This window comes from Chionomys nivalis, chromosome 18 (genome assembly GCF_950005125.1).
Source record: "Chionomys nivalis chromosome 18, mChiNiv1.1, whole genome shotgun sequence".
NCBI classification, from domain to species: Eukaryota; Metazoa; Chordata; class Mammalia; order Rodentia; family Cricetidae; genus Chionomys; species Chionomys nivalis.
Window position 1 is genome coordinate 14,979,658 of NC_080103.1, and position 22,263 is coordinate 15,001,920.

Sequence of the window (22,263 nt, forward strand, 5' to 3'; positions counted from 1 at the left end):
GGATATCTGCAAAGTAGATACTAAGGAAGGTTTGCCAGTATGCAAAATCCTCAATCCACATCATTGCAAAGAAAGGACATAGTTTGGGGGTTCATGTCATTTGTATTTTTACCTGCCCTCCCCCCAAAAAATCTAAGAGAAGGCTGGAAAGATGGATCAGTGGCTAAAGCATTTGACATGAAAGAATCAAGGTTAGTGTTCAAACCTCCAAAAACTCACGTAAGTGCTGAAGTGGACAGGGCAGTCCATCTTAAATCTAGAAACTGAAGCTGAAGACAGGGAATCCCCAGAGCGAGCTAACAAGCCATATCGGAGAGCTCTGGGTTTGATTGAAAATCCCTGCTTCTTTAAGGTAGACAAGCAATCCAGGATGACTTCCCACCCTTAACCCTAGGCCACATATGTACTTGCACAGATGTGTACCTCCTAAACACACACACATGAGCACACAAGAAAATTCAGGCTTCCACATGTACTCACACACATGTGCATACACACAAAAAAATAGAGAAACAGAATCTAAGAGGAGACAACGAGGCTATGAAATCTTCATCAACATGCATGCTTATTTCAGATATTTAACAACAACAGCAACAGAAAGCTGTAATAGAGTTTGGATAGATGCCCCTGAGTTGCTGTAAATACGTTTCTATCTGATTTAGTTATTTTTGGAGAGGCAGTACATGTGTATTTCTGGTTATGTAATATTAGGAAGCAAAATTTAAAAAGTAAAATTTGAAGACAATATAACTGGACATCTCAAAAACTTGAAGGCATCTAAAGAAGAAAAATATACAATATAATATAATATGGTCTTTATTTTGTGTTAAAACTGCAATGCTAGTAAAATGTGAAAAATAAATATGACTGCACTATTTCTAATAATATTTTCCATCAAAATAATATTTGTTTTGCTGAATTATACAAATAGTCCAATATTTTTCTTCTTTACTTTGTTAACTAACATGGCAAATTATGTCAACTGTTTTGATCTTAAATCATCTTTGTTTTCTGGGTATGAACTTATACGTGGGACTTTTTTTCCATATTCTTACTGTCTGAGGTTTACTAATTTTTTTGTTCAGTATTTTTTCTTATATGCTCACAGAGTTTACAAATAAGGCACTCCCTGTGGAGTGCAGAGTTTACAGGACCTCAGTCAATCACTAACACTCACACAAGACTTTCTTTCAGGACTTCTGAAGGACAATGGCCAAATTATGCAAACCGCCAAGGTGCCGCACATCAACCAGATAAATGGATCAATATGCATAATGAAGTTTTTTATATACATACATGTAGAAAAGGAACAAAATTATGTCATTTGCAGGGAAATGGAACAAATCATCTCCATGTTAAGCAAACTAACCCAGACTCAGAAAAACAAATCTAGTCTGTTTTCATTTACATGTGGAATCCAGATTCAAACCAAAGCCATGAAAGTAGACTACCCGAGAGAAGGAAGGGAGCTACTACTGGGAAGGTGGGCAGGAAACTACTGGAGATGGGGACAAAAAGATGCAAGGTAAGTGTTAGTGTGATCTAGGTTTATTACACACATGTCAAAAACGGCACAACGAAAGCCACTGTTTTGTGCAATTAATGCACACTAACTAAAAATAAAGGAGGAGGAGAAGCAGAAAGCCCAAGAGAGAAATACTGCGTGAGAACCAGGCCAGTATACTCCACCTCCACCTGGACAAACCCTTCTATGAGGGCCTGAAAGGACCCCAGGGGCTAGCAGCACTCCCCACCATTTACAGCCTAAGGCAGAAAAATAGAAAATTAGTAAATAAGTGACTTCCAAACTATTCATTCAAAAAGAACTGTATTAGACTGAATTTTCTTGCCTTCCATATCTGGTAAGACTAATCAATAAAACAATTTACCTTGGAATTAATATTAATGTTATATACAAGGTTATTCATGGTTTTTGCTTTTTCAAGAATCAATTTTAACAGATCTTTTTCAGAGAACTTTTCCATTTTACCTTAAATCTTTGTTTACAAAATATTTGGCACATTCTACTATTATGTTTTTACTGTCTTGTAGGGGTCTCTGTAAACACTAGGGCAGCAGAATAATGATTGCCTGAGACAAGAAGGAATCTAGTTCAACATGGCTAGTTAGCTGGTGTTGGTTCACACTTCTAGAGTTTGACAACAGGCAGTTTATTGCAAACATATTTAAGTACAGTACAATTCGGAAAAAATTTTCCTAGTGTAATACAATCCCCTCTGCATAAGGAGGCATACTTCTCAAAGTACATGCAGCTTCTTCCAAGAAGATGGATTCTACATGCATTATCTTAAGGCCCTGGGGAGAATCTGGTCATCTGCGCTATTAGCCATCTATGGTCCTAGTTGAGGGAGCTTGGGGGAGCCCCTGGTTATACAGATAATGCAAAGGTCACTTAGACTATTAGTCATTTCTTATCCTGCTTACAGATAGTACAGATCACTAGGCTACTGACCACCCCATTCCCAACTTTCCTGGTGAAAAACAGGTTATACTTTATACTTCTCTTTATTAAATAGACAATCCTAATTGCTTAATAATCCTGTTTTCCCCTTGAGCCCAAGGACCTTTGTACTCCCAACAATGTCTATGGTGTCTGGGATGATAGCCTAACCATGAAAATAGCATTCATTCCAGATTTGGTAAGCCATCTTCTCTTACTTCCTTCTTATATATGCATAAGCTTTTAATATATATATATAGTATATATATATATAGTATATATACACGCATATATGTATATATTCAATTTTATTGGTACTTTCCAAGAGCCAACTTCATAAAGCTTTCAATTTCCCTTGCAATTCTTTATTTGATGTGTTTATTAGTTCAAGAGGTTGAACTTTGCAGTTCAGCCTCCAGAAGTACTGGGATTATAGTGAGCCACCATGTACCAAGAGCTCTTTTAACTTTTTTTATAATTTGATTAAAACTTGCTTTGTTGTTCAGGATATAAATACCCTGTGTACTAGAAAAGACTATGTATCCTGTAGTTGCTGAGTGTTCTATAAACATCAATTCACTTAACAGAGTTGTTACTGTCGCCAAGGACTGGACATCATTACTAATTTTCTGTCTCTCTGTCCTATCAATTTTGCAAAAAACACTGAAGGATCCAACAGTTCTTTTGGAATTGCCTTTTTACTTTAAAAATTCATTGTTTTGTGCATTTGTAGCTTTGTTATGAGGTGCCCAAAATAGAGTAAGTTATTGCTTTAATGTTGGGATTGTTCTATCTTCCTAATGTAGTATCCTTTGTCATGGAGCATCCTTCATCCCGGGGGAATTTTTATTATGAAGTCTACTTTCTTAATTAAGCGTGCATTTTAGATTTGCTATTTGTACCCATCCATTTATGTTCAAGCTCTCTGTACAAATTATGTCTTACAGACAGTGAACAGTGAACTCCTGCTTTTGTCCCTGACGATGAACATGCAACCCAGGATGTCAAACATGCCAAGCACATGCTCTACAGCTGAGCCACACACCCTACTCTTTTTGTTTTCTGTTTATCACCTCCAGACTTTCGAGGGGTCCCTCTAGGCCTTCCTGTTTGCCTTTTTTTTTTCTTTTTTTACTTAAATGATTTTTTTTTTCTGAAAATCATTTAGAGGCACACATCTCTTGATTATTTTTAAATTTTCTTAGGGTAAAATCCTTAACTTTTCAGACTATTAGTTATATTGCACAAGTTCCTATAAAATGTAAAAGCTTCCAATTATGTAGGTCATTTTCTCAATCACTCTATCTTATTTCATAGCTGATATACATTACAGTTAAATACTGCAATAAAATATTATGGATTGGTTTTATTGTTTGTTTGAAGTAAATACATCATTTTAAAGTATTAGATGAAAAATAATCTCATGGTTTCAATTATTTACAGTTTTCCATAGTGTCATTTTTCCCTCAGGGCTTCCAAATTTTTCTTTTTATATCTGGTGTCTAGCTAGATGACTAAGTGAACTTAGTCATGATGCCCTAGTTAAGGTTTCTGTCAGCTTGACACAGTCAGTCATTTGGGAAGTGGGAACCTTGAGAAAATGTCTCCATCAGATTAGCCTATAAGCAAGACTGTTCTGGGTTCCTTGATTAATGACTAAGGTGAGAGGGCCCAGCCTACTATGGGTGGTTCTGCGACATATAAGAGGGTAGCTGAGCAAGACATAGAGAGCAAACCAGTAAGGAAGCACTGTTCCTCTATGGCCTCTCCTTCAATTTCTGCCTCTGAGTTCCCGCCCTGATTTCCCTTCCTGACAGACAACTAACTGTAAGCTGAAATAAATCCTTTCCTCCCCAAGTTACTTTTAGTCATGGCATCGTATCACAGCAACATAAACCCTAACTAGGATACACATGAAGAAAACATGTTTTCAATTTCAGGTCTGCCACCAAAACAAAACAATACGGCTGTTGTTTTTTAACAACCACCATTCAAAGTATATGTACATCAGACCTTTTAACATTAGCACTTGCCTTTTTTTCTCCTTTCCAATTTTATTATCTTTCTTTATGCTAAATAATTTAATTTACTCTATCTTCAAGTCTAGTGATGTTATTTTCAATGACAGATGTAAACAGTAAAAAAAAAATTAGTTACCATATACTTCATTTCTAGACTTTTCAAAGTTGTTCTTTATCTGACCTAATTTTTACTAAGATTTTCATCTATACAATAACTTCAAGAATATTTTTTGATGTCACTGAGCATAGCCGTAAAAAAAAAAAATTCTATAAAACCAAGACAGAGACGGGAGGGGAGGGGAGGGGAGGGGAGGGGAGGGGAGGGGAGGGGAGGGGAGGGGAGGGGAGGGGAGGGGAGGGACAGTTAACATTTTCCCTTGTTTCCTCAGACATTAGTGATTTGAACTGAAGCCTGGTCACTGTAAACTGCATTGAGACTTTCAATACAGTTCTATTCTCTGAGGAATGCTTTCTGAGGCATCTTTCCAACCATCTTTCCTTATAGCAGACAGGAGTTGGAGCAGGCATGTTTAAGATCAAGAGCAACATCTAGGAAGTTTGATGTGTGTTCCACACATGCCTACTTTTAGAAGTCAGCCAATCAAGTACAGCATCTGGAACTTTTCATCTAAATCACTCTCCTCTGATAAATTTTACCAGTAAATTTCTCCCTGCTACAAACAGCTACAAACTCAGTCTTCTCAGTCATCAAATCCATAGGCAGGAACATAATCAACTATACACTGGTACTACCACTAAACTTCCAAGCATCCATGACTGTGTACAGACGCATAATGACCTAACACAATGAAAAGGAAAATAATGTTCACCTTCCTAGACCTGGATGGAGGGGGGAGGAACTTGGACTTTCCACAGGGCAGGGAACCCTGACTGCTCTTCAGACTGGAGAGGGAGGAGAAGAGGAGTGGGGGAAGGGGGAGAGGGGCAGGAGGAGGGGGAGGGAAATGGGAGGCGGGGAGGAGGCGGAAAATTTTTTTTCAAAATAAATAAATAAATAAGAAAAAAAGAATATATTTAAAGATATTATATCAGTGTACTACTTTGGGGGGGGTCAACTTAATGAAATTTAAGATCTTCTATGAAGAGGAAACCTCAGAAAAAAACCTACATCAGACTGTCCTGTAGGCAAGTCTGTGGAACATTTTCTTAATGATTGGCGTGGGAGGATCTCACCCATGCAGGGCAATGCCACCCCTGGGCAAGGGGGCCTGAAACATATAAGGAAGGTAGCTGAGTAACCTAGAAGGAGCAAGTCAGTGCTCCTCCACAGAATCTGCTTCAGATCCTGCCCCGAGTTCCTGCTCTGACTTCCCCTCCTGATGAGCAGGAAGTAAAATAAACCTCTCCTCCTCAAGGTGCTTTTGGCTGTGGTGTCTACCACAGCAGCAAAGGTGAACTAGCACAGTAGGCAAAGCTTGTAGAATATTCTGTCCAATTACCAGGATGTTTGTAGGCAACAACAAAGTCAAATTTTCAATAGAAACTGTAGCAATTTTTGGAGCAAGATCACTTTTTCCAAAATAACTTGATATTTAAACCAGAGACCATTAATGCTTACATTTCTTTTTCTTTATTTATGACTTTACTTAACAGTGCTTTAGGTTTAAAAGCTATTCATTTGTCCTAGAAAACAGCCCTGAGAACGGACCTAGTATATTTATATTTTAGTAAAGACAGATTTTATTGCTGTTATTTCTTTTGTTTTTATTATCTGTGAGTGTGTATTAAACTCCATCTAACAATTTATCTATTTTATCTGACAGATCCCAGGTACCATTGCCCATATAAATTTTGCTTTCTTTGCTAGAAAGGTACTTTGGTATCATGAATAAATGGAGAGACCATTTTCTTGTTAAAGAAAAGTCATATATCTGTATCAAATAAACATAATATAAATCATCAAAAGTTTTTAACATGTGAATATTTAATAGAAATGGCATTTTTCTGAGAAGAATAATGCTTCACATTTATGATAGTAATAAAGCAGCAGGAAAAAGCAACACTGTTAGGACAACATGTAATCTTCATATGTCTTTCCACACCAGAAAATGGGGTACAGGTAAAACATTCCTTATTCTAGCTATACTTCTAACACAACAAAAGCACTTTGCTACATTATAAATTATCGTCAATTCTGGTTTGGATGAAAGGAGCCTACTTCCTATTTATCCAGCATTAGGTAATACCAAATTCAAACTATTTTTCTAAAATGTATTTGTTTTTAGCACATCTCAGATTCACTGCTTGAGTCACAGAAAGGGTATGGTCATACCTTCAAAATCAAATGATTACAAATACACTAACGCAGTTCTACTGAAGGAAAAAGTCGGGAAAGAAAAGCATGTCCACCCCTGAGTGGACAGTTTCTTAACAATTCATTTGTTATTTACTTAAAACTAAGTAAAAATCTTCACTACCCTCACAAATGGCTAGTCAATATTACCACAAATTGCTAGTCAACGTTACCAAGCTGATTATATTAAGGCAAACCGAGAAAATGAAACACACACACGTCCTGTGCACAGCTGTGAAGTGCTTCCAGGGACAACTACATAGTAATAGCCTGATCTGATGAAGGGCCTTCATATGCTGACACACTAGTGGTGAAGGGCAGAAAGTCAGGCCTGGATGGAGGAAGTCGGTAACAGGGCACATGTACTTGGCTGCCCTACTTTGCCCTGGCTCAATCCTGCACTCCTTTCCACTGCTTCCTTCTCTAGTCTGCCACGCCCTTCCTGCTGAGATGGACTGAAATTTCCACAAGCATTAACTAAAAGAAACCCTCTCTTTGCTTCAACTCTTCTGCTGAGAGCCTACTACAGAAGAGTCAAGGCTGAAGCTTCCTTTTCATATGTTGTCTCAAATTAATTCCGGTTCTCATTGCTACCGAGATGAAAACTAAACCAATCACGTCAAATGCACAGAAAATATTACTTCCAGATAAATAATAATAACCGGGGGGTGGGGTGGGGGGGGAGGTTCTGAACTCAAAGTCTTCAAACAGTCCGGTGTTCTTCCTCACACTGATACCTCTATCAGGATACCCTGTGGACAAGTCTGTAGGGCATTTTCCTGGTTGCCAATTGGTGAGAAAGGAACCAGCCTCTATGGGTGGTGTCACCTCTAGGCAAGTGTTAGTAGGTGACAGAAGAAAGCAGGCTGAGCAAGTCAGTAAGGAGTGTTCTTCCGTGAACTCCTACTTCAGTTCGGTCTTGAGGTTTTGCCCTGGCTTCCCTTTAGGTGTCCTAAAACTGTAAACTAAAACAAGCTCTTTCCTCCTCAAGTTGCTCTTAGTCATCACATTCTTTACCACAGCAACAAAAAACTAGCTAGAATAGCAGGGGCATCGCTATACTATAACTAGTGCCCGCCTTTAATCCCAGCACTAGGGAGGCAGAGGCAGGTGGATCTCTGTGAGTTCAAGGCCAGCCTGGTCTACAAGAGCTAGTTCCAGGACAGGCACCAAAGCTACAGAGAAACTCTGTCTACAAAAAACAAAACAAAACAAACAAACAAACAAAAACATTGTAACTAGAACATCAGAATATCAGGGGCATTGCTATACATAATATTATTAATGGGGAGTAAATGTCATTATTCATTTTTCCAAACCCACAGAATGTACCACACAGTTTGAAGTCATAGTGTAAACTGCTTATTATATGACTATCTGACAATGTAAACTCATCAACTGTAACAAATAAACCACCATGGCAGACAGCAGTAAGGGAGAAGGTTAGGGTCAGGGGATATATGAGAAATTCTTGCACTTTCCCCTCATCTTTGCATGAAAGTACTCTTTAAACTACTCTTGAAAAAAATCTTATTTTTAGGTGGGATAAAAAAGAATAACTAGTACAAGAGAACCAATACTAGATAGTATAATCTGTGTAGGAATGAAATACCAGAGAGAAAGAAGCAAAGGCAGAATAAAATAGTAATTAGGAAGTTTTCAAAGTGGTTAAAGATACATCTGAGATCAGAAGGCATCAAGCAAGATAAAGAAATCCTATGCTACCCCTAAGAGAAAGTAAAGCAATTCAAATTCTTCATACAAAACGAAACATTAATAGAAAAATCCTAATGGTAGTTAAAGAGAAAAACACTATATGCAGGAAGATAAAGACTAAAGCAGCTTTCTCATCATAATCCAGCCTTCATAAGATGATCCAGTGCTATCCTTAAAGTACTAAATCAGTGGTTATAAACCTCCCAGACACTTGCTGTAGCCCTTTAATATAGTTCTTCATGTTGTGGTGACCCTCAACCATAAATTATTTCATGGCTACTTCATCACTGTAATTTTGCTAATGTTATTAATTGTAACATAAATACTGGATATGCAACTCCTGTGAAAGGGTCACTCAGCCCCCAAAGGGGTCACCACCCATAGCTTGAGAAGTACTGTGCTAAGGAGAACTGCATAAACCTAAATTCTACGCCCAAAGAAAATCTACTAAAAATAAGGAGGGAAGGACACTTGTAAAATATTATTTTAACTAGGCAAATATGTGTTACATTTGTTTATTCAGCAGAATATTACTTTAACTGTGTAAATGTTTATGCTGCATTTGTAAAGACGTGTGTTTAACTATGTAAAGATGTGTTGCATCTGTTTCACCTTGCCTGCCTAAGGCACCTGACTGGTCTAAATAAAGAGTTGAACAACTAATAGCCAGGCAGAAAAGGATAGGCAGGGAGTTGCCAGTCAGACAGAGAAGCAGTGAAAGTAAGACATACAGAAGTAAAAAAGGTAATAAGCCCAAGGCAAAAGAGAAATGGAGTAATTTATGGTAAAGGAGCAAGCCAGCAATAAGTCTAATCTAAGCTGAGCATTCAAAATTAACAGTAAGTCTGAGTCATGATTTGGGAGCTGGTTGGGGCCCAGAAGAAAAAGTCTGGTATATTCTTGCACCCAAAATAGGGCCTATATTTCCACACAGGGCCTAAGAAAGCAGAGAGGGAAAAGGAGGAGAGGAGAGAAAAAAAGCCAGTACTTTAAGTAGAAACGGTGGGCTGGGTAGGGAGACCTGCAGTACCAGCATTCCATAGCTGGAGAGTTGAATACAGCTCTGGTCCCACTAGGCCAGGGAACTTTAGGCTTAGCTCTTGCAGACCTGGGAAATGGGTGGAGCCAATCACCAAAGCAACCACTAAGAACAGGCACTAGCTTAGCAGTTTGTTTTGCTCAAACAGAAAAAAAAAAGCTAGAGATACACTGTAAAGCAGCTTCCGAAGGAATAAACCTCTAAAAGGGTTACAGCGTGTTTAAAAATGTGTGTAGGCTTAAGAAAAGAAAATGAGTATAGACAGTCATAGAAAAAAATAGTTTAAAAAATAATAAAGGATTTAAAAAGAGAAGTAAAATATAATTTAAAAAAGAATAAACTATGTAGAGAAGGGAAATACACAGGGAGTCTGGATCCTGTATGTTAAGAGCATTGTCTTTGAATTTTTCTGATTGCTGATGGGCTAACAATAGCTGCAGAGAGAAATGGTACTATAACAGGAACTGCTGAATTAAACCAGCAAAGATAATTTAAGAATGCCTTAACTTTAATATGGAAGTCAAAAAAATGTATTGCTTTGGAAATGAGGTTATGCTTTTGAAAGACTGGATTCATTCAAGGTTAACAGTGATCAGATTTTATTGGGGAAGACCCCCTGAAAATCTTGGCTACAGACATAAAGAAATAAACCTGAAATAACTAGACAGGGGACCTGCTCAAACATAAAACAAAAAATTCTTTGGCTGGCTTGTATACAGTCCATACTTCTGTTAATGCAGCTATTATGTTACCTTTGAAAGTCTCTGTGCAAGGGGACCAGGTACAATGAAAATAAGTGGCCCAGGTGATCCAGCCTCTCAGAATGCCTCGGCTGCAGTTTCCTCAGAGTTCTGCATCCAGAACAGCTTCAAGGCTGCTGGCTGAGACTATTCTAGCTAGGACTACAGAGAAGCCTTGTACTTTCCCATTGCATAGAGATTAGACAACAAATATTATAACTGATTTTGCCAGTACTTGACCATTGTTTCAATTTTCTCAGGGTCCCTGAAAATGCCTTAAACATCAGGAAGCAGTCTAGAGAACACAGCATCCACATTCCCAAGAGGGGGAGTGGGTAGTTTTTGGTCATTTGGTCAGTTATAGATGTTTGCCATTGTTTAAGAGGAATATAGGAATATAAGATAAAAAGCCAACTACTGACCTCAAATATTTTACATTAGTATGGATTTTGGTATAGTGATACAAATCTAAAGTTATTTTTGTTATGCTGAATGTATGTTTCTACTTTTGTTTAAGGTATTGTGCTTAGGCAGCTATTTAAAAATGTAATGTATAACTAGGAAATGCAGGTTAGAACTTAGTTATCTATAATAATCAAACCTGTAGTCTTATTAGGTATGTTTTCAAGGTTAAACTTGTATTTAGATAGTCTTCAAACACTTGAAAGACCTACAGAATATGGCATTTAAGATGTTTAATAACCTAAAGCTTTTCATGACAGTGAGACACGACTGTGCCTGGCAACACCAACTTATTTCAGAGAAGATGATGAATATCAAAGAAACTCCATATGGAGTTTGCTTTCATTATGGCAAAGCTAGCCATTTGGGCAAAAAACTGTCCTTGTCTCAACTGTGGACAATATGCTGTACAAACTGGACAAATAGGATACAATGGAAAAAGACTGTCGAATTTTGCCAAGTTAAGGTGGGATAGTCCTTCAAAATTCCTGCTTCATAAAAACTAGGCCTGTAAGTCAAAGATGGATGCCCCAACGTTGCAGAGGAACTTTGGGTGACTGTCCAGGTAGCCAAATGTTTGTCTGATGGAGGTGGGTCTTGTATTAATCTGTTGCTTTCATTGGTTAAATAAATCAATATGTAAGAGCTAGCCAATAAAAGGCTGGAACTAATGGGCCAGGCAGGGTTCAAAAGAATACAGTTTCCGTAAAATTATTTTGGGTAAAGCCATTGCAGGCGGCCGGGTGCCGGGGACGCAGCCCCGCCGCTTCATATTACAACATTTGTCATTTCTATAAGTTTGGAAGTGGTTTGCACTTCACTTCCTGTTTACTCAGATAATATTATATCCTTCCTGGGTCTTTGGAGTTCAAGACTAGACAGTTATAATGTTCATTAGTTATGATAGAAGGTATATTAGGTACAAAACTTTGGACTCACCAAAATACAATAAATAATGGAGTATTTTCTCTGAATTTGCCAAATACAAATGGACTGAATATTGTGACTATAATCCTTACTTGATAATTGTTCTTGTTGTATATAGCTTTACTATGTTAAAGGTAAAAACCCTTCTTTTTCATTTAGACAAAGGAAAAAAATGTGGAATATTATTTTAACCAGGCAAGGATGTGTTACATTTGTTTATGCTACAGAATACTACTTTAGCTGTGTAAAGGTATGTTACTTTTATTAATGCTACATTTGTTTAACAATGTAAGGATGTGTGTTTAGCTATGTAAAGATATGTTGCATATGTTTCACTCTGCCTACCTAAGGTACCGGATTAGTCTAATAAAGAGCTGAATAGTTAATAGCTAGGCAGAGAAAGGATAGGCAGGGGTAGAGGCAGAAAGAATAAATAGGAGAAATCTAGACTAAAAAAGAAAGGAGAGAGAAAGGAGAGAACAAGGGAGATGACTGGGGCCAGAAGTCAGAGAGCCTCCAGACAGACAGACACAGAGAAACAGTGAAAGTAAGATATGCAGAAAATGTAGTAAGACCAAGGCAAAAGGTAGATAAAAACAGGTTAATGTTTTTCTATTTTTTTTTTAAGATTTATGTATTATAGATACAGTGTTCTGCCTGCATATATGCCTGCAGACCAGAGGAAGGCACCAGATGTCATTAGGGGTGGTTATGAGCCACCATGTGGTTACTGGAAATTGAACTCAGGACCTCTGAAAGAGCAGCCAGTGTTCTTAACCTCTGAGCCATCTCTCCAGCACCCGAGAACAGGTTAATTTAAGGTAAAAGTGCTAGCCAGAAATGAGCCTATGCTAGGCCTAGCATTCAAAACTAATAAGAAGTCTCTGTGTTATAATTTGGGAGCTGGTTGGTGGCCTAAAAGAAAAACCCTGGTAAACACTCACACACCTGCCCAAAGTGACTTGCTTTGGGTTGGAGAGGAGAAACTACAGGCCAGCCCTGTGCCTTATAGCTCCAGGCTGTCAGGTGCCACTATAGTGAGCCAGTGTAGGTGGTGTGAGTGTGGTCACTATGGCCTATGGATCTCTTGGTCTACAATTCTAGCTTTCCCCTTTGAATACCAGAGGGGCTAGTATTTAGTGCTTTCTCTTTGAGCCCTGGAGCAAAGCCAGGCTCTAGATCTAGACTTCCATCTTAATCTTGCAAAGAATTTTTTACTCAGAGTTAGAAAGTTTGGTATTTGCAGCTCACGCTTTTAGTCCCCCTAAGATCACCAAACATGTTTTTAGTCTTCTGGACTGAGTCTACAATTTTTGCTACTCAACTCTATCCTCTGATTCAGCCTACAGCCAACCAGGATGTCTGAACTCTTCTTCCCAGGTCAAGAGAGGTTGCCTTCTTCAGAAGCTTGTGGGGACTAGATTTCCTCCAGGCAGATAAAAAACAGAATGCCCAATCTTGGATATTCTGCCCACCTCTACTTGACCCCAAACTTCCCCCTCACAACAGTGTTTAAAGCAACCTCCTTAAGCTGTTCTACTCAGAACTGTCAATTTTCCAGCGATGAAATGAGACCAACACTTGGGCATGTCTGATGGGGCATCACTGTGTAAGTACACAGAATCATATGCTGTTTCGTGTAAAGATAAAACACATTTCATTTTCAACCATGTTATATATATCTGCCAGATAAATTGAACATATTAAAAAATGTGAGGGTAGGGAGAATCAAAGCTTAAGTTGCCTCATAAGGAAATTCTACTTTTTAAGTAAAAGAATCAAGTTTATACAAACTTTAGCAGAGAAAAAGAAGAGTGCAATTCATTCTAAGAAGCCAGCATTATTTATGCAAAATACACAAACTGATTAACCCAAAAATTAAAAAAATGGGGGCTAGGAGATGGCTCAGAAGGCAAAACATTTGTTGTACAAGTGTGAAGAATAGAGTCTAGATTCTCAGAAACCACTTAAAAAGCAAGGTGGGCTCAGGCAGTGGTGACACACCTTTAATACCAGCACGGGGAAGGCAGGGGCAGGCAGATCTCTGTGAGTTTGAGGCCAGTCTAGTCTATAGAATGAGTTCCAGCACAACCAAGGCTACAAAGAGAAACCCTGTCTTGAAAAACCAAAAAAAGAAAAGAAAAGAAAAAGCAAGGCGGTCATGACAGCCCATCTACAATACCAATGTTTGTATAGTATTCCCTGGGGCAACCTGGCTCATTAGACTACCCAAATCTACAGATTCTGAGCTCAAGTGAAAGACGCCACCTCAATATATAAGGTGGAAAGAATAAGACAATACTCAACACTAATTTCAGTCCTCCTCAGATATACATGTGAGACAAAGATGTTTGCCACCAGGGTATTTATCTGACTTCAACCCCCAGAACCTACAGGGTAGAAAGAAAGAACAGATCTCCTCCAAACTATCCCCTAACCTTAATGTCTACATTTTAATTTTGTAAAAAACTAGCGAAGCAGATTCTAAAATTTGTCCTAAAAGAAAATCCTAGGTTAGTTTAGTAACATTCAAACTAGAAAACAGCGCGGCTAGGAAAGCACTCCATTTCACTGGCAGTCGTGGCCCTGCTCGGCCAAACGCACAGGTGTTTCTTGACTACTCACCTCCTCTCCTGACAGGTAATACGCGGCGAGGAGGCCTCCGATAAACCGAATGTTAACTTCAAACACAGACACCTCTGAATTCTGGGGAGACAAAGTAAAAACACATACACAAAATACATTACAATTTTCAAATGTTTTTAGTACTTCAATTGTACACAAAAAAGTCTTAATATTCTGTATTTTCATTTCTCATGCCACGCAACTTCATCTTTTGTTAGTTCAGCAAAGTTCCTCTATGCCTGTCACCACAGCTTCCTAAGTGTCAAAATCAATGGACCCTTTAGATGGATCCCACACAGGACTGTAAACTTATTGCCTTACTACTGCCACTGGCTACCTTTGGCCCTTCTGAAGGCCTCCACTTCCTAAATAATGGATCATGAATCCTAAAAAAAGAAACTTCTCTAATGATTCCATTATTTTTAATTATTATATCACAAACTCTATTTCTAGTTCTTCTCATGAATACTAAATATTTTTCTAGTGCCTAATAACATAACAATTATTAAAAGAGAGGCCAAAAACCAGGAGAATTAAGGTTAATGAACCAATACTCCTGAAAACCAGCTCCTGTCAGAAACCAAGGTTGATGTTCACAGCATATATACACCAAAAGGAAAAACGAATGTTTAGAAATTTAAAATTAAAATACAGAAGTAGAAGAAAATGTGACAACTTGCAAACTTAAGCAGATAATGTGTAAGAATAAAATCAAAATTTTGTAATAAATCAGTTATGAATTTTAAATTTCCCTAAAATGCAAATTATAATAAACAAAAGATCATAAACAAAACTAAAAGGCAGACAAACTGAAGCAAATTTATCACAAATATTTACATATGTAATATAAAACAATTTTGTAGAATTTCAAGGTGGAAGGAGAGAACAGACTCTTACTAGCTATCCCATGATCTCTACTTTCACAATGAATCATGCATACATATATAAATATAAGAAAGTTTTTATAATAAATAGCAATAAACAAAACCTCTTTCAGAGGACCTGGTTCAATTTCCAGCACCCATATGGAAGCTCAGAAGTGTCTATAACTCGAGGCCCAGATGATCCAATGCCCGGTATAGATAAACATTCTTTTTTTTTAATTTTTTTAATATTTATTTATTATGCATACAATATTCTGTCTGTGTGTATGCCTGCAGGCCAGAAGAGGGCACCAGACCCCATTACAGATGGCTGTGAGCCACCATGTGGTTGTTGGGAATTGAACTCAGGACCTTTGGAAGAGCAGGCAATGTTCTTAACCTCTGAGCCATCTCTCCAGCCCCTAGATAAACATTCTATATAAGAGAATCGATATGCTATAAGCATAAAGGCTTAGATATTGGGAAATTTCTGGGGCTAGGAAGATGGTTCATCAGGTAAATCATCATGAAAGCATATGGACTGAAGTTCAGATCCCTAGCTCTCCCATAAATGCCAAACAGGTATGGCATTCCTCCATGAAATCCCAGCAAACAGGAGGCAGAGATGGGAGAGCTAGCTAGACTGGCTGAATAGGTAAGCTGTGGGTTCAAGTGAGAGACCTTGACACATTAATTAAGGTAGAGAGCACTAAGCAATCAAGGAAGATGTGTGCTGGCCTCCACATCTCCACATGCAGCCCTACTGTAGACACCCAGCCACCCAGGTGGTCACATTGGCTGCAACATTGTGAATGAAGTCAAAGGAGTCATGGAATGTGTGGAGTTGAGGTACATCCTCTCTTACACATTAGAGATCAGGACACCTGCCACAAGCAATGCTTGACCCTCTCAGATGAATAGCAAGGAGACACACAGAGCTGAGCAAGAGTCAATAGGAAACTGAGGGACTCCATGATAGAGCTCCATGTTAGTCTTGAGGCATCCTTCATTCTATCACTACCCCTGCAATCAGTGCTTAAGATCAATTCACGTATTTCCAATAGATAGCAAACAATAGGTCATGCAGTAGACATTCAGTAAACAGCAAATGGTAACGATAGCCTTCATACTCACTTCTTTGCTTTCACTTTCGTACATACCCTCCTCTCTATATTGCATGTTTAATGGGGCTCTATAAATTAGGGGTTTTGTTTTATTTTAATTACACTTTTGGCCATAACTGAAGAGAGAAAAATTCTCAGTCTGTCTCTGTCTTACCCAAGACCCTTAAGATGGAAAAAAAAAAAAGCAGCCTAAAACTATACTTTTAAGTCTTATGGCCCAAGACTCAACATCAGATACAGTGCCCTATAGTCTAAGCAGTTTAAAAGTCTACTCTGTTCAACCTCTTCCAACAGCCTCTTGTTGCTCTTTGAGTAAAATGCCCACTACGATCCATTATGTTCAGATCCCTCACACTTTTTCTGCCACCTAACTAATTTAAGATTCTTTTGTTTGACATGATCACATGGGCCTGTGTGCTAGTCCCAGGATGGCAGACTTGAGGCCTGATGTCACTTTATCCTTACAACTCCCTTAGCTGACCTCATTCCCTCATCTCACTGTGTGAATCATTCTATCACCTCTTACAGACCTCTGAACAAAAATATCACCTAGCACAGTGTATTCTGGCTACTGGATTTAAAATAGCAGTCAGTCATCAGTAATAGCTTTTAGCCCACACTATATTACAAGTAATATTTACATCATTTATTGCTGTATAGTTATTTGTAAAATTCTTGTCTTCTCTCACTAGAGAGAGACGGTAAGAAAAGTTCTAAATGGAGAAAAAGAAGAAACAGGGACGAAGGAGAGAGGTAAAGTAATGACGAAATTTTACAAAGTTAATGAAAATAAAAACCCTCATTTTGAGTCTTTGAACAACAGTTCATGTGCTAATGGAATTAGAGAGCACAGTGGGGAAGTAAGAGGGAAAGGCAGATCACCTTTTAACAACGAGACTAGTAGACATTTCAACACAGCATAACAAGCAAGATGATAGGCATATGCTTTTAAAAGGCAAGAGAATATAATCTCAAACCTCTAATTCTATCGATTAACAGTAAGCCTTACAGCCACATGTACATGGCTTTCCTGGACTATCTTCTCAGAAATGTCACATTACTAAGGAACTTCTCGATAGTTAGCAATACTCCACCACTACTTACTCTAGTCAGATGTCATCTACTGTTCTACCACTATTACTATAAATGCTATAAAATAAGTATTAATAAAGCAGTCATCAGTTTGTTAGACTTTAGTTCATTGCCTCTCCCTGCTATGTCCTTAGCTAGCTAAGACACTGTCTTAAATGATAATTGCAAGAAATATGAAAAGATAGTGAGAAAGGATGAGTATTTACACAAAAATAACGAAACAAATGATAATCCCCAAAAGAAGAATGAGGACTTAACATGGGTTCAACAAACTGCTGAGAACATGCTCACAGCACAGCTGATACCTTCAACCAATGAGACCTGCTATTCTCAAGCAGCACGTACCATATGTAACTGACAACTTCTGGAAATATATTCCTCACCTTCCTGGGATCTAGAAGTCCAGGGTAAACAGTCCCAGCAGACTCAGTGATTGATGAGAGCCACTCATCTGGTTCATAATGGTGCTTATGTGACCTCTCATGCACGAGCAAAGTAGTTCTGAGAACTATGCTATACCGGAACTAATTATATCCATAATGATTCTGTCCTGATGAACTAACTCATCACTTCCCAAATACCCTTTCTAATTCCAACACATGAGTGACTAGATTTCAACAAGAATTTGGGAGAATACAAATATTTATACCAGAGCATTAAAACTGTTCTTTCATCATTAATTTAAGAAATTAGATGAACTGCCAAAGTATACACACCACACTGAAATCAAGGTTGTCTTCAATCCATCTTTGCCCATCCATGAATTCATCATGAAGTCCCATGATATAAAGGGTATCCAACGCATCCACTATGGTGGCACCCATCTGTGAGCTTCCTATATTTAAGAGGAAAAAACAGCTGTTGTTAAAAACATCCCCTTCATAGGAGGTCAATTTTTAGTTTTGTATATATTAAAAGTAAATCAAGCATTATAATGATCAAAAAAGAATGTCATTGCTCACTTTTAGACCAGGTAATAGAAAGAGTTTGATCTAGTTTATAAAAGACAAAATTTTGGGAGCTAATAAAAAAATAGAAACTAACAGTAGATAAATATATACTTAAGTAAGGTATGAAAAATGTAGGTGGGTAAGGATTCAAGAAAAGAGGACAGCTATTCAAGATGACAAGCTAAGTCACAACATAAGCATTCCGGTTCAAACTCAAAGAAGAGGGGAATATATATATATATATATATATATATATATATATATATATATACTATACATATATATAATAAATTTATAAGGTTAGATAACACTAAGCATAGTAAAATATTAATGTTCTTTAATAATAAAAAACAGGTAGAGAAAAAGGAAGCCATCAAATAAAATACACACAGAGAAAACCAAAATACAAGATACCATCACCTTTAACAAATAATCCTGATTTTGAAATTAACTGCACAAAGCAACCCAATTGAACACAAAGGACAACCTACTAGTCTTTCATTTCTTCCTCTTTCTCTCTCTTGTGGGCATGAGAGTAAAACTAATTTTTTCCTTCAATGACTTAAGTTATATATACAAATATATTTTTATCTTTGTACATAAGCTATATACCATTTTGTTCATATGTTCCTAATAATTCCCTCACCTCATCAATAAAAAGTTCAAATTATCATCGCACAGAAATAGAGATCTTGGAGAGAACTTTAAAAAAACCAGGTCTCATTTTCAAAAATAAAGAAAAAAACAGTAATTCGAAAAAGTTGCCTTACCAAATATGTTAGTGGAGTGCCCTTTCCTTGCAATAGGTCTGAGCTCATTATGTCCCCATCCGTATGTTCTGTAATTATCCCAGGCATGCTTCATCATCTGAGAAGAGAAAAATTGTAATACACAATTTGAAGCTATCCATGAACTATTTTACTTCATACAGTTTAGAGTTGGGTTATTCTATCTTTATCCATGCTGCCATGTTTCCTGTATTAGCATGTTATCATTCATATTCAATTACCACTTGTTTCGGAAACCTACTGTGCTGGCTACTCTTACGTCAGCCTGACACAAGCCAGAGTTATCCGAAAGGAGGGAACCTCGATTGAGAAAATGATTTCCCAGCAGTAGGGCATTTTATTAATTAGCAATTGACAGATGAGGGCCCAATCCATGGTAGATGATGGCATCCCTGGACTGGAGGTCCTGGGTTCTATAAGAAAGCAGACTGAGCAAGCTAGGGAAGTAAGTCAGTTAGCAGCATATCCTCCATGGCCTCTGCATCAGCTCCTGTCTCCAGGATACTGCCCTGTTTGAGTTCTGGTCCTGACTTCCTTCAATGATGAAGAGCAATATGAAAGTGTAAGCCAAATAAACCCTTCCCTCCCCAACTTGCCTTTTGGTCATGGTGTTTCATCGCAGCAATCACCTACATTTAATTACAATCTACACAACAAAAAAATTAGATGTAATCAAAAAGTTATTTGGGGGAAGAAAGGTAGCTATTTGGCATTCTTTCCTTTTGTAAACTGCTAATACTTTGGAAAACAGTTCTTCTGTCTTCACTGTGATAATGACCAGGTTGTCAGTCAAGGGGCTTTGCTTCCACCACCAACTGATTCAGCCTGTTTACACAATCTCTTATCTTTAGGCCAGAGACCAGAAGATTTGGTGTTGCAGAAGTACAAGGCAATCCTAGGTAATATGTAACCAAATTGCCATGTGTATATTCTAACTAAAATTGATTGCTCAAAAAGAGGCAAGTGAAAGAAATTTACCTCACAGGTTGTAATTTGCCAATCCTTGCTCTAGTCACAGTGACTGGAAAGGTATATGGATCAAGTAGGCTAATCAAGTCCTTTGTATTCATATGAGTATAGTCATTAAGAGTAAGGAGATTATCTCATTATATGATCTCAAGGTTTATGTAATATAATTTAATCCTAAATGGCGAACTCTGGCTTAACAAAGAAAAACTAAGCAACAAAAGAAAAGAGACAGAGACAAATGCATATTACAGACTTAGAATCAGCCATGCCTAATGCCCTTGTTCAAAGGATAGGAATAAGGAACCACTTGAAGAAACAACTCTGGCTATGTCTGTGAGGGTGTTTCCAGTGACCAAAGCTAAAAGGGAGTGGCACCACCATCCCTTCCACTTGGTTCAAACCGGGGAAGGGGTGTGGGAGGGAGAAAGCCAGCTGAGTTCAGGATTCACCTCTCTCACTTCCTGACTGCACATACAACTGACTAGCCATCTCACCATCCCTGACACAGAAAGGTCCTCTCAAACTGTGAGCCAAAATACACCCACCTACCCACCCTCCCTCCCTCCCTCCTTCCCTCCCTCTCTTCTGTAGCTCCTGTCGAATATCATGTTAAAGCAGTGAGAAACACTGCCAGACCAAGTTTAATATATACAGAGATACTTGACTGTATAAAGGGAGATACTTGACGGTATAAATTAAATTTATTCTAGAGGTACACCTGCTGAAGTTTCTTCTCAAGCAGTATAACGGTAAACTATACTTACAATTATCAGGAGTCCCAGTTAATACAGTTTAACTCAAATTCACTAGAGCTGGTACTATCTTAATCAGTAATTCTTAATTGGTAAATCTAGAATTAGAACTTGAAAGACTTCTGAGGCTAAAAAATTTAAAGAATTTTGATATTAATCTTTTTCTATCCTTCAATCCATAAAGAATCTCTGGAAGGAGCATGGTCCTAATGGTAGCATAGTCCCTCAAACATGGCTCCTACAGCACCGATTGTTTACAGTCTTGTCTGTGACAGGATCTGCACAGCACCTGGTACAGCCTCTTCAAACTGAATGTTTTAAATTGCTTTTCAATAAACAAAACGTATACACAGATTCTACATTCTACTCATTATAAAGGCCTGTGTTTCAAAAGAGCTCTAACACAGTGAAGGTAAAGGAACCATTTAAACAAACTTGAATTAATTTTTTTATTTCTTAGATTATGATCAATTAGAAAAAGATAGCGCTCCAATCCCTGTTATCAGCCTGGGCAGTGAATTACAACTACCCCGAAGAACAAACACAATGAGTGTGTAACACTACATAATATTCAGTCAGATATGTATCTGCAAGCACGCCAAATCACCACACTCGGCTTATTACCTCTTTAATTTTTTCTCTTTTCTTCCTTATCTCAGTGTCTTCTGGGTCTCCACCACTGACCCCTACACGCTGTGGGACAGGGACAGGGGGCAGTACCCTGGTCTCCTTTATCTTCATTGCTTGGGCTACTTTACTTTTCTCTGTTTGAATTTCTGCATGGATTTCCTCTCTTGACTTTCTTAATTTTTCTTTTGCTTCTTCCAGGGCCTTCTCATGATCAGCTCTGATCTTATTTCTCAGACGCTCTTCTTCTTCCCTGTGAGTTAAAAATAAATAAAAATAAATTTAAATTTTAAAAAATGAGAAGAAAAAGTAGTACACTAAACCTTAAAATTCTCCCTCTAAATTCTAATGCCCCCCCATTAAAAGATAAGAATCACTAGTGACAGAAACTCATATCTGCCCAAAGAGCAGGATAAATATAAGGTGGTATGAGAAGGAAAATGTATTCTAGATGCTGAGTAAATGTTGTACGCCTAGAAGAAAGTTCTAATTCCATGAGAGAGAGCAAAGAAAACTACAGCAGTAACTTGAAGGGATCCGCGGAATGAGAGCAAGGATGGGGGCAGGAAGGCCCGAGAGGACCAGTGGGAGGGGGAGAGAGGACATCAGTGGGTTTAAAGAGCAGAGAGGACAAACGCATGAACCCAGGACCGAGGGAAGAGACGGGAAATTACAAACAGGAAACTTTCATTTATTTAGTGCAGCAGATGCTGCTGAGACTGCTTTGCAAATGGCCAAGACTAAATAACGCAATAATTCCCAACTGAGCCTTCTACTCGATTTAGTGGATACA

General features: G+C 38.1%; 1 protein-coding gene across 3 annotated transcripts in view; it reads right to left on the reverse strand.

The window, feature by feature from the left end:
• Window positions 1-22,263, reverse strand: part of Man1a2 (mannosidase alpha class 1A member 2) — a 139,706-nt gene that overhangs the window by 89,982 nt on the left and 27,461 nt on the right. For all 3 annotated transcript variants that reach the window (XM_057793129.1, XM_057793128.1, XM_057793130.1), the window contains exons 2-5: window positions 21,468-21,723; window positions 19,105-19,201; window positions 18,101-18,219; window positions 14,306-14,386 (exon numbers count right to left, since the gene is read on the reverse strand). In XM_057793129.1, the coding sequence (XP_057649112.1) occupies window positions 14,306-14,386; window positions 18,101-18,219; window positions 19,105-19,201; window positions 21,468-21,723 (553 nt within the window). The remainder of the gene's footprint in view (window positions 1-14,305; window positions 14,387-18,100; window positions 18,220-19,104; window positions 19,202-21,467; window positions 21,724-22,263) is intronic.